General features: G+C 34.8%; 2 protein-coding genes across 2 annotated transcripts; one reads left to right on the top strand and one right to left on the bottom strand.

Annotated features, from left to right (window-relative positions):
* Positions 1-1,688: 1,688 nt before the first annotated feature.
* On the bottom strand, positions 1,689-11,077 carry ostf1 (osteoclast stimulating factor 1). The gene is made up of 10 exons (XM_028035037.1): positions 10,922-11,077; positions 7,371-7,417; positions 6,245-6,295; positions 5,943-6,006; positions 5,812-5,865; positions 5,583-5,690; positions 5,389-5,438; positions 4,345-4,423; positions 4,092-4,190; positions 1,689-2,667 (listed from the first exon to the last, which is right to left on the bottom strand). The coding sequence occupies exons 1-10, from the start codon at positions 10,953-10,955 to the stop codon at positions 2,609-2,611; spliced, it is 645 nt and encodes a 214-aa protein (XP_027890838.1). The 5' UTR covers positions 10,956-11,077; the 3' UTR covers positions 1,689-2,608.
* Positions 11,078-11,772: 695 nt separating this feature from the next.
* On the top strand, positions 11,773-15,771 carry nmrk1 (nicotinamide riboside kinase 1). Its single transcript, XM_028032651.1, has 8 exons — positions 11,773-11,984; positions 12,342-12,432; positions 12,523-12,571; positions 12,806-12,968; positions 13,290-13,361; positions 13,482-13,588; positions 13,837-13,920; positions 14,712-15,771. Exons 1-8 carry the CDS (start codon positions 11,956-11,958, stop codon positions 14,720-14,722), a joined length of 606 nt encoding a protein of 201 aa, XP_027888452.1. The 5' UTR covers positions 11,773-11,955; the 3' UTR covers positions 14,723-15,771.
* Positions 15,772-17,180: the final 1,409 nt, after the last annotated feature.

The following is a 17,180-nucleotide window of genomic DNA, read 5'->3' on the forward strand; positions in this document are numbered from 1 at the left end:
TGAAAGAGGTAGTTCGTTCCAATAAATTCACCTTTATCAAATTATTTCTCCAGTTTTCACAGAAATCATGACAAGACTATAATAAAACGTTTTCATCTTCTCATAATAAACTAGCAGCATGCATAGTCAGATTTACAGAAGACAGAGCCACTGAAAAAAAATTCACATTTCACAAAAATTCACAAATTTAATGCAGATGGGTAACTGGGAGCAACCAGCTTCAGTGATGGAGATGCGAGTTGCCCAGGACATGGACGCTTGCTGAAAAAAAATCTAAAATGAAAACATAAAATGTGATTCTTCTTCATAAAAGCATATAATACAAAAATTTTTCTATGAACATCGTATGGGAGTGCAAAAATAAAAATTTTATATAATAGGCTGGATTCTGACTTTTTTTTTTTACTCCGGATTTTGAGAATAAAGTCAATTTTTTTTTCAGGTGCCCTAATCATCTCCAGTAGATTAAAAAAAACTTTAGAAATATTTAAAAATTGTTGACACTTATAAATAAAGTGTTACTTCATGCTAAACGATGTATTATGGTAGTGAATGATTAACTTCATCTGGCAGTTTGTTAGCTTAGCATAAACCATACAGAGATGGTATTTCTAACAACATCGGAAAGAGATGCCGACAACATTATTGCAAATTATTTCATCTTTATTGAAAGCTTACATTGAAAGAAAGTCACTTGTACAAGCAATTCAATCTAAATGTATCAACTTTAACTACATTAACTGTTTTTTGTCCCACGTACGCCGTGCGGGATGCTGAAGCTCAGTATCAACTTGAGCTAAATTAGCAACTTATGCTAGCCGGTTAGCAACGGTCGTTTGGAAAAGTCTCACCATTTTCAGGTTTCAGCGGACAGTTGTGGAGTTGGGGTTGTCTTTATCATTAAAGAGTTTAGTATTTTTGCTCATTTAAAACTTAGGTTTTGATGCACTTCATCACACTCTGCTCATTTTTAGATTACATATGTTACACATTACCTAGCATCTGTGCTGCAGGACAGTATGTGTGTTTTTGTAGAAAAGGAATGTGTACTGCTGTTTAAGTTGAAAACCACAATGGAGACATGCAGTTCTAAGAAGCTGTGTACCCTGCTGTTTGCTCAACGTTACCAATAATTGGACTGCTCCTGCTGCAGACCATCATCTTCATACCTATTGCAGACATTTCACAAATGTTCTCCTTTACTTGAAGTTTTGATTTAATTTAAATTGTAGACATCCTCCCTACTGGGAGTCATGAACAAATGCTGCTCTCCTACTTTATACCAGCAAATTAAGAAAAAAATATTATTTTTACTTTTGTTAATGTTGGGTACTTTGTTCTGTGAAGAGGAAGATTTAATTTCTAATACAATAACTTTGTGGTTAAATGTTAAACTGGAGAAAGGACATTCATTTCAGAAAATTTCTCTGCTTCAACTTGCTTTTCTCCCCGCCGGTGTGGCCGTTATGAATCTTTCATTGACTTGCTGTATTTTCTGCCTTCTGGGAATGTCAAAATGCTGACTTTTTAATGAATAATGTCTTGAAACTGAACTCATGCTTTTTCTTTTTTCCCCCCACTTTACTTACATGTAAATTGTAGATTTAATTTTATTACAAGAAAAAAAAGTGTTTTCAGCTAATTTAACACTGTATTGAATTTGTTGCAAAAAGCTTAAGACAATTAAGTGAGACTGGATGTTAACATTTTTATTGCAGGTTTAAGACAAAATTGTGAAACATAAGCAATATTACACTCAACCAAAGAAACAAATATTCTGTTGCATAGATTTTAGGCATTTTATTAAATACAAATAGAAAAGCAGCAATAAATTTGAATTTTTCTCCCAGGCTGGAAAGCAAACAAACTCTAGGACAGAGTAGAGAGTAGCTCAAGTCTTTTTTCAGATACTTTAACTGTTATTCGGTTATAGTGAACTGAGAGTAGGACTCTGCTGCCAGTGGGAATAACAGAAACAAACAAAAAATACTAGTAACAGGCTATTTGATTTTTACCATGCAAGAACGGTTTAGACTCACCCAATTAATCCTAAAAGTTAAAGGCAGGCTTCTTCACTTCAGCATAAGTTTAAGTTGCCTTGAAGCAGGAAGATGCAACAGTTTCATTCACTTTGGTCTACTGAGGAGTTCAGGAATGACAGGGAAGCTTGGAAACAAAACAGAAGTCATATAAATCTCTGAATCTGCACTGGCACTTTAATCTCCATTATAAATACATAATTTGCATGTTTTAAGGCGTGTCTCTGCAGAGCTTTGGTCACATCTCTCCCACTACATACAGTAAGCACCTCAGCCCACAGAGTCTGCCTTTAATGCTCCAAAATACACTTCTTACATGAGGAAATGAACTTGGCAAAGCAGACAGTCGATGGGATTAACGCAGTGCTTTGAAACTCACACAATATGCAGAGGGCGTAAAACTGAAGTGTTTGAACAAAATATTTCAGCTAAAAATGGAGTTTCAGTTAAAGAATCCCATTTTAGACTAGCAAGAAAAACAACAAAAACAAAACTCTTATAAGTTCCACGACCTCCAGAGAACCAACAATATAAAACAGCGACGACGGTCTGACCGAGCCGGAGCCAGCTCAGTCCGAGTCCTCGTCATCCAAATACTCCTCTGCGTTGCTATGTGTCCGGGTGATGGCTGTAACAAAAGAAACAAACCTATAAATGTAGAATAGTTCACTTATTCTATTAATTCAGTCCAAAAAGTCAAACCTGTATCATATATATTTTTTGTAAACAGTGATGAATTTCTGATATTTATCAGACCTTACAAATAAAGAAAACCCTCCAAAATGTAGACTGCAAATGAATAAATAGTAACGGCAATAAAAAAGAATTAATCTGGCAACGTGCAGCATATGTAGTGAATAATTGGTCCGATTTCTGCATCAATGCAAAGTTGAATGGAGGCGATGAGCCTGAAGTTCTGCTGATTTGTTAATCTCAGGGTGGAAGATGGATTAAAAGGTGGAACTCATGGGGAAATACTCAACTTCTTCTGGCCTTTGATTTATGAGAGAATATGTATCTTTTAAATGAAAGAGGTGAAAGTCTGAAAATTACTGTGGCAAGACGCACTGCAAACACACTGGCTCAAAGTCCAACACAAATGCAACAGAAATGTACTGCAAACAAAAAAAAAATATTGCAAGAATAAAAAACTGAAAATTCAGTCCACAAAACGGAAGGCCTCCTGACCACTAGGGGGAGTCGGTTACCAAATCACATGGGATCAGACCCTCAGTAAAGACAGGATGTCCAACAGATAGTTTGAGGAACAAATAAAAAGTGCATAATTTTTAAACACAAAGTCATTTACAATATTATAAAATAGCAGCATATTAACATATGTATTACCTAGTCCAGACTCCCCCTAGTGGTCTGGAGTACTTCCATTCTACATTTTATATTTGCCGTTTTTTGCTATTTGCGGCATTTCCCATTTGCATCCATTTCCTGTGGTTGTAGAATTTTTCTTTTGCATTTGTTTTTTGTGCGTTTTGGAGTTTTCATTCATGTGTTTCCAGCACCTTTGGCCATTCACACCTGCCAGCCACTGTAGGAAATGCAAATGTTATTTTCTAACTTTTCTTTAGATGTATTTGGAGCTGCTTGACCAGTTTTTTTCAATACTGCAAACAACTTCATCTTTTTCCTTGAAACCATTTAGTTTTTGTGTTTAATTTATATTATATTCCCTGTTTGTGCTATATTAATTTGAGTCTTAACATGCTTTCTCAATCTTTATCATTTTGTTTAACCAATCTACCATCACAACCCTAAATATAACTGAGTTTACCATCATTTTCTACATCATTAAAATTTTAAAATAAATCATATTAACAGCTATTTTACAGCAATACGTAGTGGCAACGTTATCAGTAAACGAGACCACAGTGATTTAAAGAGCGGCTTCTTGTTCTGAATTACTGCAACATCTCAGATCAGCTTCATGCTTTAGGAAACCTGTTTTCTGTGGCGTTAGCTGCAGCAGTTTCTCCTGCGGTTCTACAGCAGCCTTGTTCCCTGTCCATGACGTTCTGCACGCAAAGAAGAACTTACTGCTTCCCTGCTTCCTTTTGATGAGTGAAGCACACTGGGCATTGGTGGCCATTTCGACAGCCAGTTTACATTCGTTGTTTTTGATGTCTATCCTCGCATCTGAAACAAACACATCGACATTGAAGTAAATTACAGTGATATAGAAAGAAAGAAAAAAAAGAAAACTGTAAAGAAATCAAAATTTGATGAGTTTGACAAATCTTAATAATTTCTCAAATATCAGTGTCTATTTAAAATGAAAGGAGAAACTAACTTTTAGCAAGCAGCATTTCCACGATGTCAGAATAACCCTTCCAGGCAGCAGCGTGCAGCGGTGTGTCTCCCAGTTTATTCTAAAATATAAAAACAAGGTCATTAAACAACTATGACGCTATTTAACACCCATTCACCCAACCAGTGACAAACTAAGGACATGTTTAAACTTGAAAGTTAGTGGTAAATTAATTTTAAAAAGTTGTTTTAATCATGTTGATTCAAACCAGGAATTTAACTTTATAGAAGATGGAATTAAAATCTCAGTGTTAACATTGACAGAATTGTTTTATTTAGTTTTAGTCACATTTTAGTCATGTTTACTCATCTTAGGTTTAGTCTAGTTTTTGTTGACTTTATCATAGAACAGTTTATTTTGGGGAAACTTTCTTTCCAACATGGTGAGAAATTTATCCTTGGGTAGAAATTAAGTTACATTTTTGAAAAGACAAGATGACCTTTGCCAACTTTATTTGCATTAACTTTTTAATTAAATCTCTATTTTCCAAACTCATCTTTACTTTAATATTTTCATCTAGGTTTTTTTCCATTATGATTTTTGTCATTGGTAGGAATTTGATTCTCAGTATGTATTAAATATTCTCAGTTTGTTTTACAACGTTTCATTTGGTTATTTAGATATAAATGGTTAAGAGATTAACTGGTTTGATTTCCAAGACATATTTTCTAGTTTTCTTTAAAGTCAGTCTTAGAGTCAACATAAAAGAAAATGAAAATCAAGGCATTACATCCCATTTAAGCGCATTAAAAAGTTTATATTTTTAAAAATTTATGCATGCAACATCATGTTAGATGAAAGGTTTACAAATACACAAAAGATGCAGAATCTTAGTTTTTACTGAATTTGACGAATGATGGAGAAAAATCAAACATCTCATATTTATTGGTGCATTTCTAGTAGAAGTTATTGATTTAACACCCAATACAGTCGGTTATGGTTTTACACTCTGAAAATGTTTCCTGTTTTCAAATATTCAAACAAGCTTTGAGTGAAGCTGCTAATGAGCTTTTAAAATCACCTCACCTGCTGGTTGAGCTCCACACTGGGCTGGCTTAGCAACAACTCCACCACATCTGACAGGAAATGGAGAACATATTGAACATGTTTAGGATATTATGCATACAGGGAACAAGGAAGGGCCAAAACAAACATCATTTTGTTACAATACTTCCCATGCAAAACAATACACTAACAATGGCATAATGTTCACAGTGTACCTTTATGTCCTCCATGGCATCCCCAGTAGAGGGCAGTGTTTCCCGCCTTATCCAGCCCGTTAATCCCAACCTTGTTGTCCAGACATTCCCTCAGCCAGCTCATATTGCCTGAGATTATACACAAATGAGCGAAAACACACAAAGTTTGGTAACCATTAGCAGTTTAAAAGGTCAGGGCTGCTTGAAAATATTAAAAGATCAAACGATTTAAATACTGAGACAGTCGTACCTCGTTTAGCTGCTTCATGCATCGGATTATCAATAGACTCTGCCTGCTCAGCAACTGAAAAACAAGATCATATAAGACCACTGTTGTGTGAAATTATTGGGTTATTTCTGGATTATCTTTCCTTTACTCACCATAGTTACTAGGAATTAGTCCTGTCCTCCCTCTACATGTCCCCTTCCACCAATTAGAGTCGCTCTGAAATAAACATTCATTTTTACTAGCAGAATAAAAAGAGCAAATTTAAGAGCACAGAGAAAATGAAAATGGGAAGTGAAATCAAGATGGAGCATGTTATCTGAGAAGGGATGTATAACATATAGCAAGGAGAGAAAAAAAACATGCAGAGGTAGCAGGATTCACATTAAAGAGGAAGAATAACTGCAGAGTCAAAGATTGTGAGAAAGGCAGCAGAGAAATCCCAACTTTTACCAACCGTGTCTGAGATGTACAAAATGTCTCCTTCTTCAAAGTACAACTCATCTGGCTGAAAAAAACAACAACTCATTGTTACTCTGGGACACTTAGACACACTGATCAACTTCAACTTTGCCTTATTTTCATTCAATTTATCTACCATCCTGTGCTTAAAACTATTTCAACTTAACATTTGGTTTAGTCTATCCTGCAGAAACAAAATAATTCCTATAGCTAGAGATCTGATTGCTAAATTAATTGAGAGACTATATAAAAACTAACATGCACCAAGAAATGGTTGGCAGACTGAAATAGGTCCTTGGAAATGTTGGGAAAATTTTGGAAATCAAAGAGTAAAAGATAAATATCTGCAACCTGTGGCTCCAGAACCACATCTGGCTTTTTACCTCCTCCATGGTGGCATTAAAGATTTTAAAAACTATTAAAATTGGGAATAATCATTTTATTATAAAAACAAAACGGTAGATATAGGAGTTCTAACATTTACACAGAGTTTTGTTTCCCCTAATTTTTATGTTAACAGCAAGTTAATTGTCGTTTTTTAAAAGTTGTCCACTTTCCCTAAAAATTATCGATAACTGACCTTATTTTACCCAGAAAGGGAACTTTTTCCCCTCATATACATTTAATGTTCTTCTTTGTTACCAAAGAAGCTCATAGCAAAAAGAAAATTGCAGTTTGTTTAATTCAAAAGACAGCAGCATGTTATAAAATATAAACTTAATCAATTGTGGGTTGTTTTTTTTCAATGGTGGAATTGTTTTTGTACCATTCAAAACTCACTTTGCAAAAGCTAAAAAAGCTTAATAATGATCGCTAAACCAGCTAAAGTTCTGGTTGCTAAGGATTCCATAAGTCATTCTGCCTCCATCTAGTGGTCAGATGGTGAACTGCATCTTGACTTCTAAGCAAAACTTAGAAAAGTCCCAGAATTTTCTGTAAAACTACATTTTTTGCATCAGTAATTAACCATGATTTACTGTATTCTGCAACAGGAATCGATGTAGATCTCTAAACACATTAAAAAACTAATATTACAAATCAAGTTCCTTTTTAATAAGTTATACTGAGAAATTGTCACTAATAATCAAAAGATATTGCCGAAATTAAATGACAGTTCTTACCGTTCTGGGATCGAACGTGAACAACGCTCTGAACACCTTCACTTGGCCTGCAAAAGAACATAAAAACAGTTTGTTAAATGAAACATGGAGCTGCTAGATGGGTTAAAACAGAAGCCATGTTGGAAAAAAAACACAGTAAGGACACACAAAGGAGTCGCAGCACAATCAGTGCAAATTCACTCCTGCAGCCCAGCTGGCTTCAACATGGTGAAATTCCTGGATGTAATAACAAATCAAATCGGTGTGATTCTCCTGCAGCCAAATTACAATACACACTTATTACTACATGCAGCACAAGAAGACACACAGTGGGTCATTGTGCAACAGCGCCTTCCCCCTGGGCCTGCTCTGGCCTGGAGTTCGCTCTGCTATAAGAATGCAACCTGGGTGGTTGTGGTCCGCCTGCAGAAGACGCTCAGGAACCCACAAAAAGCTTATGGAAGCATTTTTAAACAGTTAAGCCTGAAGTCGCACCGCCATGAGCTGCATGTTAACAACAGAAATGCAAAGTTTAGTAAGCAGCATAGCCATCGGGTTGCACACAAATAACGAGGCGCCGATTTAGCTCAGCTTAACCAGAACGAGTCAAACTCTGCAACCAAACAAAAAGATTTGCATCGTTCTTTTGGTGAGGCATCATCACCCTGTGCTTTGTTCAGTCGACTTCCTTTTCAAACGTGTCACACCCCGATTAGGTCAACGGCATGATTTAAAACCACAAACAGATGCATTCTTTATAAGTGCATTTATTATCTTTACTGGGAAAGCTGTAAAAATAAAATGCAGAGCTGTGGTGTCTGGTGACACATGCGTAGAACACATGAAGAAATCTCACGTTGTGTAACAAATGGCAATGAATCAAAAGGTCAGATGGCGACAAGCTTAAATATATTTACGATTATTAGAATTAGGAGTTTTTAAATCTTTTATTTCAGCACCTGGAATGTTTAGATGCACAGTGTTTAGAGGTTAAACTGGGGGGGGGGGTCTGTACCACCGCACAACACCAGTTCTGTTCATGTCTACTGCTCCGCAGGCCCAGTCATGTTATTTTAAACACACAAATACCTCAGCTCAGGAGGCCAGGCTCTGGCTTTATCTAAAACCCTCTGCAACAGAACAGATTCAAGAGGAAAATAACCTACAACAGGACTAAAAAGAGAAAAATAAGAGTTTTTGTACAGTCCACAAAAAAACAACAATAGCAGCTCTGTTTAATTTCTTAATTCCTAAATACAAGAATTTGTGTTTGGCTAGAAATCTGTGGCAACTTACAAAATAAATCTCATTCTTGCAAACCAAAGGCCAGCTGTTCAAAGCAACATCTGCACACCTGGTCTTGTTAAATCTGAATACAACACTCCAAACCCTGCGGCATTTGTCATGAGTCAGGATTACAGTTAATAGTCAGTTTATGTAGTAAAAAGCAGAAAACTAAAAAAAGGGAACAAAACCAAATACAAACTCTGTGCACAACCAGATACAGACAGAAAAACAGCACCTGATTTAATCTGTTATATGATGAACCAGACATGACAACATAATCCAGATAATCTTCTGTGGAGCCATCAAATTTGTTCCTATTGCTGACGAGATGTGCCTCTGTTCATTCTGAGCCTAATCTTCATAGAAATGATTATATACAGTGAATTCATTGATTACTTATTGTAAAATCAAAATTTCTGTTTTTGTAAAACATTGGTAACCAAACTTGGTGTCAAAAAACAAGTGTGGGAGTCTTGAGATCATATCCAGATATTAAATTAAAAACACAACAATTATAATAGCAGGGATGATTTGTGACATAAATACAAGCATTTACAAATAGAATAAAAATATATTGGCTATTTACAGTTTTTTGGTGATTTTTACCCCTGCTTTATTGCCATAAGTAGATATCTAAGCTAATAGTGTGTGTCTTGAGTTTCTTCCACTTTTAATTTGTAGCCAAAAAGCTGAAACATAAAATGTGTTTCTGACGGTTTCAGGGCAGCTCTTTCCCCATGTTGCACCTGTAATAATAATGTACTGAAACTATGGCTTCTAGGCTTATTTTTTTTAAAGTATTTTTAGGAATTAAAGGACTGATTCCAGGTTCTGATTCCAGTTTGAACCAAATCCTGTAGGTATGAATTACTTAATGGCATAACATAGGGCTACAACTAATGATTATTTCAGTAATCTATTATTCTATTGATTTTTTTTTTTTTTAAAGATTTTGCAGATTTTTTATGTAAGCCTATTTTATACAACAATATAAATACATTAAAAGATGCAAATAAATAATTCAATCCCCTTTTCAAATGAGAAAATAATTTTATTGCCTAAATTTTCTAAATTTGGCTTAATTTATGCTGTTAATTTTGAGTATGCTCCAGTTAACATTAATCGATTATTTGATGATTCTTTCAATAAGTAGTTTGTCAAGATCAGTCCAATTAATCGTTCCAAGTCTTATAAAAAAATTTTTAAAATTATTTATAAATACATTGATACAGTGGGTTTTTTTCTCAAAGAAAGCTAGGTTATTGTTAAGTAGTGCAACTAAAATTAACCCACATTTTCCTCATGATATTCCTTTCAAAAAGTGCTTATTTTTTTATCTCAGAAGAAAATGCATGGGATACGTGTAATCAACAGGTACACTGGCGATTTAAAGAGAGAAAAGTGGACATGCACATTACTCAGTGTGCACCACAGCGCCACCAGTGGTAAGGCGCAGCACTGCACTCATCTCCCAGTACCATGTATATAAATAAGCTTTGCGTAAATTCAGCAATTTTGATAATAAGTGATCCCATAATAAAGAAAGTTTATAGAACAATCAAGTATAAATTGATTTTTTATCAATTAACAGCATTTTACATTACCACACAAAAGAAGCAGTATCTGAGTTTATGCATTAATTAAGTTTAGATCTGATGACATTTTAAATAAGCCCGATTTACTATTTTGAATGTAGAGGGAAAAATGAATAATTTAGCATGAAAGAACATTGAAAACATGAAGTTTCGTGCATTTTTTTAATTCAAATGTTGCAGGAAAGACGAATGTCATCGCTGTTCAGTAGCTGCTGCAGACAATATTTACAAGTTTAAAAATGACCTCTAAGGAAATCCACTGATTTAAAACGCGGCCTTTGCACTGGAAGGAAGACAATCAGAACACACAGGTGTGACCACACAGTCACCTATTTGACTGAAGCTACCTCTGGGGCAGCAAGCTGCAGTTACTGCATGAATGATGAAAATGGGGAAGTGACGGCGGCCTCAGAGCTTAGTGCCCCGGTCACCCAGCAAACACCCAAATAAAGCCTCCCTACCCCTTCCTTCCTATGGAGTTATATTATTGGAATCCCCGAAATAAAGCAATTAATTACTGCATTTAGGTCTTCTACCCCGAGCTTTCAGACAAACTTAACAAGCGTACCCTCCGCCCATTTGCGTCAGCCACTCAACAAGACAAGGTGCACTGTCCACGTACCAAACAACACCGAAAGAAAAGTTTTTGGGGGGAAATTAAGTCAAAAGTCACGACAGACATGGTCTTACCTGGCTTGGCCGGCTTGGGAGGAGGCTTAGACATCTGTGAGGCTCGAAGACGAACCGAAAAGAAAGATGGTTCAGACAGAGACGACGCCGGACTGTGGATCACTTTGAAGCTAACGCTGCTAATGAGGAAGTTAACTTAAGCGGAAAACTTGACGTGCGCATGCGCACAGCTCATAGATAGATAGATAGATAGATATTGTAAAGTTAATGATTTAGTATTTAGTGTATTAGGTCAATTAATATGGGCAATTTCATTAACATTTTCAAGGATGTTGATTTTATTTTTAGTGTTAGTAATCTTAGAAATAATAGCTGTATGACAAAAGAAAAAAATATGATAAAAGAAAAATGATCAGATTAAGATCATAAAAATAATATTTTTATTAATATTAGTAACTGTTATTTTTATTGACTATGTATTTTACATAAATTAACAATTACAAATAATATACATTTTAATTTTATAATTCATGTAAATTAATTCTAAAATGTAATAAATTTTTATAATGAATATAAAAACTAAAATGTACGTATATTATTTGTAATTGTTTATTGTTTTTGTTTTGTTGTTTATTAAGCAATTTGTAATTATTTATTAACATAAACAATAGCAAATAATTTAATTTTCTAATTTATATAAAAATTAAAATATATATTATCATTTATGTTAATTTATGTAAAATGTATAGTCAGTAGAAATAACAGTTACTAATATTGATAAAGTTTTATTGTAGGTATTTATTGCGTTATTAGGAACATATTTTAAATTTAAATTGAAATATATTTTCATAAATCAGCAGCCAATCTAACGCGCTTATTTTTTCTTTCTCAATGAGCAGGGCGTGACGTAACACCGTCTTCAGCGAATCACATGCGTCCTCGGGCGGAAACGAGTGACAGAGAGGAGGGTTGTACTTGTGTAGGTAAACAATGCGGCTGTCTCTTAGTTAAACGTGAGTTGTTGTTGTTTTTTTTTTTGTTATTTTCTTATAACTAGAGACACGCATCAGCAGTTTTGCCGTGAGCATTCGCAAATGAAGACTTTAATTGTTGGAGTTGGCGGGTAAGTAAATCTGAATGCTGCAAACAAACTAATGTGTAAATGTTTTAACCGTCACGCATTGCTGCTCAGCAAACACATCACCAAAAAAACGGAACCACTGATAACGGAATTACAAGGTTTCACATTGTAAAGTGCTTCCGATGTGACCACTAAATACAAAGTAGGAGAAAACAGGAAAGAAAAATGTGCAAAAATACTTGAAACTGAAGGATCAGTAGACTTTGTGATAACCATGTGGCAGTGAAGGCTGATAAGACTTGTTTACTCTTTACGATTCTGGGAGAAAACCTCTTAAGTAGGTATTTTCTGTTAGATTTATTTACCTTCATTTATAATTTCCATTTGCTTTAATCGCAGTGTGACCAATGGAGGAAAATCTACCCTCTCCCAATTTCTTCACCAGAAAATACACAACAGCTGCATCATTGCTCAGGATACGTATTTTAAAGTAAACCATGAAGGCTTCCTTGTATAATATTGGTGTTTTAACCATTTCTGGCACCACAGATAAGAATTTACAGTTATTTATTCTTGTCAGGATGACTGTGTTGTACCAGTGGACAGTAACGGCTTCAAGCAATATGACAGTAAGTTCAAACACTTCATCTGTTATTTAACTTAATGATTTTGACTGAAATTTAGGTTCTATAACTATAGACCAACTCTTTTTATGTGATGCCCATCCTGAAAAAGTTTTTCTGGTAACGTCGTTTTTGGTATTTTAGTGACGTTTCAGGTCACTTGTCGTGTATTAAAATTAATTTGACCTAAATGTGTCTCAGCTGAGAAATGGAGATGATGCTCACTGCGTTCTCTTTAAGCGCTTGATGCTCTTCACATGGAGAAGATGATGAAGGAGGTTTACTGTTGGAGAAAAGACCCTCATGACTTCCTGAGGCGGCGAGGCCTGATAGCCAAAGATGCATCCACTGATGACGAACTTTACGTTCTGATAGTGGAAGGTTTCCTCATTTTCAACCACAGGTATAAAATGCAGGATGGATGGATGGATGGTTTGTAGGCGGATGGATGGATGGATGGATGGATGGATGAATTGATGGATGGATGGATGTTTTTCCATTTTATTTTTTAATTTCTAATCTCATTCATGAAAACTGTGAAATTCTGTCTCCTTTATTTACATATAAAATGTTTTGTAGAATAATTGATCTGCTGTTTCTAGTCACCATTATTTCTGTTGCATCTCACAGTTTAATATTATATTATTATATATTATTATATTATATTAGTATAAAATTCTCCTAGCCGTCCTTTAATCATACTTTTCACATTCTGTCCTTCCAGGCCTTTAAATGAGATGTTTGACATGAGATATTTTTTGGAAATACCTTATGACATCTGTAAGAAGAGACGGAGGTACTCATCTCTCTCCTTTTTGGCATTATTAGTGTAATTTTGAAAACATTTTACTACTTTCACTCTGATTTTCAGTGAAATCTTAATTTGAGAGCTGTTTCTGTGGTTTTGTCCTGACAGTATGAGGGTGTATGCACCTCCAGACCCTCCAAATTACTTTGATGGATACGTGTGGCCAATGTACATTCAAAACCGCAAGGAGATGGAGATAATCACTTCAGAAATTGGTGAGAGGACATCTAAAATGTTGAATGGCCTTTAGATTATGGACTTGTACAATTTAATAATAACTAGGTATGAGCAACATATTGATTTTTACAGGTACTTCTATGATAACGGCAACTTGCCCTTTTCTGATGATAATAGTACTGATTTTATTGCACTTAACCTTGTCAATATTTAAAGCTCAAACTGTTGCACTGTTTGTAAAAATGTTAAAGATGGCAGGTATTGCATGCTTATCCTGTTTTTGCAGTTTTTCTGGATGGTCTGAAGCCAAAGGATGAGGTTTTAGCTGCTGTTTATGAAGACATTCGTCAGGAAATAGCCAGACTCCAGGGTAAGGCTGCTTCTTAATCTGGAAATAAAAATCAGTATGCTGAATTGGAACAGAGTCTCTTATTGGTAATTGGCTGTTTATGTTGAAATATCCAACTAAAGCGATTAAGAAGTGGTAAACGTTAGCCCAACCAGGAAAAGAAGCTTGAAATGTGGGCGAAGTTTGGCTAAATCACATCCTGTATTAAGTAACGTGAAGCTTTCACATGCAACTCAGCAAAATTCATTTCGTTTCTATTTATTTGATTCATTATGTTCCTCTTACTGATTCAGTCCAGATGTGGAGCCATTTGTACTCCTGGTAGATTAAAGTTTGAATTAATATTTTCTTTTGTTTTGTTGACATTCAGGATTAGATGGTTTGCATTACACCAATTTTATTGCTTCCAAATGAAGTCCAAATCAACTGAATTTACAACAAATGGACTCCATTTATGTTGTAGAAACAATCTCCGTTTTGAGCTTCATAACCGTGAATAGTCACATAAATGTAATATCTTGGTTTTCTGTTATTTAATAAACTTCAGGTATTTGTGAGGAAAGAGTATGAGTTTAGGAGGGTTTATAGGAAGGAAGAAAAATATATATTAATAAGTAAATTGACAAAATACCAGTGAAAACATCCAGAAACTTGGTGAGACGTTGCAGGAAGGAAGGATTTGATTGCTGTAATGGTAATAGACATTTTTTCACTCATTACTAAAGGTAAATTTCTGTATGCAATTTTTAAGTAAAAATTGACAAAATGATTTAAAGGAAATCAAATGTTTTTACTTTGTGTTTTGTTTTCAGGACAAAGCTGATGTGATCGACATCTATCTGGATGTCAGACAGTATCTCCTAGTGGACTGTTGTGTGACTGAAAGGACCAACCGTTTTATTGTGCTGTTTGAAAGACTTTTGCGTCTTTTGGTTACTGTTGACTTTGATCTCATTTAAGTGGGCTTGTTTCAACACTTTATGCAGATGCTTGGTCCCACAGGCTTAAGGTTTTCCCGCCTTAGAATTTCATTATTGTAAAACAAAAAGTGATGTTCACTTAAAATGTTACTGCTTTCAGTAAGGTGGATGATAATTTCATAAAAATAAAAAAAACAACTTTTAAAAAGGTGTTTATGAGAAGAAACTGATCAAATATTGTCTATTGTTATTCTTCTGTTGCCCGGAGCTGACATTTTCACCATCAGTTAGTGGATTTTACAAAAACATGAACTTCGTTTCACACTGGATCCTTGTTTTTTTACTGACATGATCCCAAAAAAGCTCAACATATATCAAGAAATTGTATCGCAGCTCTATAATATCAGTTTGTAATCCTTTTATCTCGTTATCATCCGTGACATTTGTTTAATGTTTGACTATTGAATCAATGAAATTCACCAGTGTTGAATTTATGAGCCTATAAATCATCAAAGATTCACCCAGCTTTATCCTAAGACTGAGATTACATTTTTTGAAAGCAAAAATAAATTCAAACTGTTTCCTCTGACCTCTTTATAGGTCTTTACTAAATCTGATCTGAGGTCAGAAAAAAGTTGCAGTTGCCATGGAGACCAAAATGCTGTCACTATGACCCTGATAAACCAGTCAACTTTATGCAGTGAATGTTCCAGTCCCTCTCAGATTGTTAGTGGATTGCTTTTCTTAGAGCCCAAATAAAACAAATATGTTGACCAAATTATAACAAGCACTCTCTTTGTTATAAAAAGCAGCTAATTAAAGCTTTTAATTATTTGGTGGTTCATATTCTCCAGCATGACATTTGTCTGATTATTTTAGATCAGTTTTAATTCATGTTTCTGTTCCGTTGTCAATACTTGTTTTTGAAAAATAAAGGAATGTCTACCATAAATGTTCTCATGTCATCGACTTTATTGCAAAACTTCCAAATTTCATGTTTTTGTCACTTTTTAAAAATATCAGTATGTAGAGTGTGGAGCAAAAGGGAAATATGTAAAACATTTAAATGATCAGCACAGAAAAAGTGACATTGTTTTTATGAAACAGTGTTCTACTAGTCTTTATAAGCAGTCAATATCTTACTTGCAGAATGCATCATTCATCAGTGAGACTTTAGAAAAACAGACAGTCTGACCACTAAGTTGTCTGGATTAAAATCAGACAAACGTTTCCTGTTTGGAGTCAGTTATGAGTATAAAAACTATTTCTCTTCTCTAAATGCCGGAATAAAAAGAAAGAGAATTTTTAGAGGATGTTTGGTTACATATTTACAGTAAATATGGCCACATATTTACTGTAAATATGATTACATATTTACTGTATTCAATCAAACTTTTTGTTTGATTGAATACTGAAGTTTACTTAAACCATAATATCTGGTTCTTTAGGACCATTTTTAAAAAGCCTAGAGAAACGTATGCTCTTTAGGTGAGGGCAGTTTTTTCAGGAGTATTGTGAAATAATTATTTGGTTTAAATTGCAGCATTAAGTTAAAACTTACAATTCAAAATTAATGAACTTAAAAACCAATGTTTAGACAACTTGTCTCTTGTTGTTAAATCAACTACATGAACTTTAATTCTTGAGTTAGAACCAATACAATTTTCTTGTTGACTTATTTTCGAGGCAGCAGGTGGGCCTTCATTTTCAAGATAAACCTCTTTCAAATGTTTTACAGTGTGCAGAGACCTGGTTTGTGGTACTTTGCCAGAAACTTTCTTTGAGAAACACAATTTGTTAAACATTAGCTGTAAATTGGCAGGGAAATATTTTTTATAAATAACTAATGTGCCGTTTGAAAAACCTCCCAAATGTAACATCACAAAAAAAGCAGGCACTGCCCCTCACCTAGCAACCCCAGTAAGCCCAGCCTGTTACCTAGCAACCCAAGCAAAGCCCAGTCTGTTACTTAGCAACCCAAGTTAAGCTCCAGAACGTTTGGTCAGCTGATTTTACTGCTATATGTGCTGCACAACAGCTGATGGATAAGATAAGTGTTTTGTTGTTGTCTTACCATCCAGAAACTACTTGCTGCATCTTTGTTGGTTGTGCAGATGGCTCTACTTCTGCTTTTCAAAGTTGTACAGTGGTATAATTTCACATCTGTTTGCAGCCATTTTCACATGCGAGTGTAAATGTCTAGTGGCCAGCAGCAGCTTATTTGGGTTTGAATGACAGGAGACTCTAAAACAGCTAGTTCTGAAAGTAGCCAGAGTAACATCTCATTATCTAAGAAGAATTTTACTCAAAAAAATGTAATGAACATGTTTTGTATAGACCTATATTAACCTGTTCAAGGCA

This window comes from Xiphophorus couchianus, chromosome 12 (assembly GCF_001444195.1).
Source record: "Xiphophorus couchianus chromosome 12, X_couchianus-1.0, whole genome shotgun sequence".
Lineage (NCBI taxonomy): Eukaryota > Metazoa > Chordata > Actinopteri > Cyprinodontiformes > Poeciliidae > Xiphophorus > Xiphophorus couchianus.

Coding starts and splice junctions, on each gene's coding strand:
- ostf1 (XM_028035037.1), bottom strand. CDS start 10,955: ATGTCTAAGCCTCCTCCCAAGCCGGCCAAGCCAG. Junction 5,691..5,811: donor GCATGAAGCAGCTAAACGAG/GTACGACTGTCT, acceptor GTATAATCTCAG/GCAATATGAGCTGGCTGAGG. Junction 2,668..4,091: donor CAAAAGGAAGCAGGGAAGCA/GTAAGTTCTTCT, acceptor CTTTTGTTACAG/CCATCACCCGGACACATAGC.
- nmrk1 (XM_028032651.1), top strand. CDS start 11,956: ATGAAGACTTTAATTGTTGGAGTTGGCGG. Junction 12,433..12,522: donor CTCAGGATACGTATTTTAAA/GTAAACCATGAA, acceptor TATTCTTGTCAG/GATGACTGTGTTGTACCAGT. Junction 13,362..13,481: donor ATCTGTAAGAAGAGACGGAG/GTACTCATCTCT, acceptor TTGTCCTGACAG/TATGAGGGTGTATGCACCTC.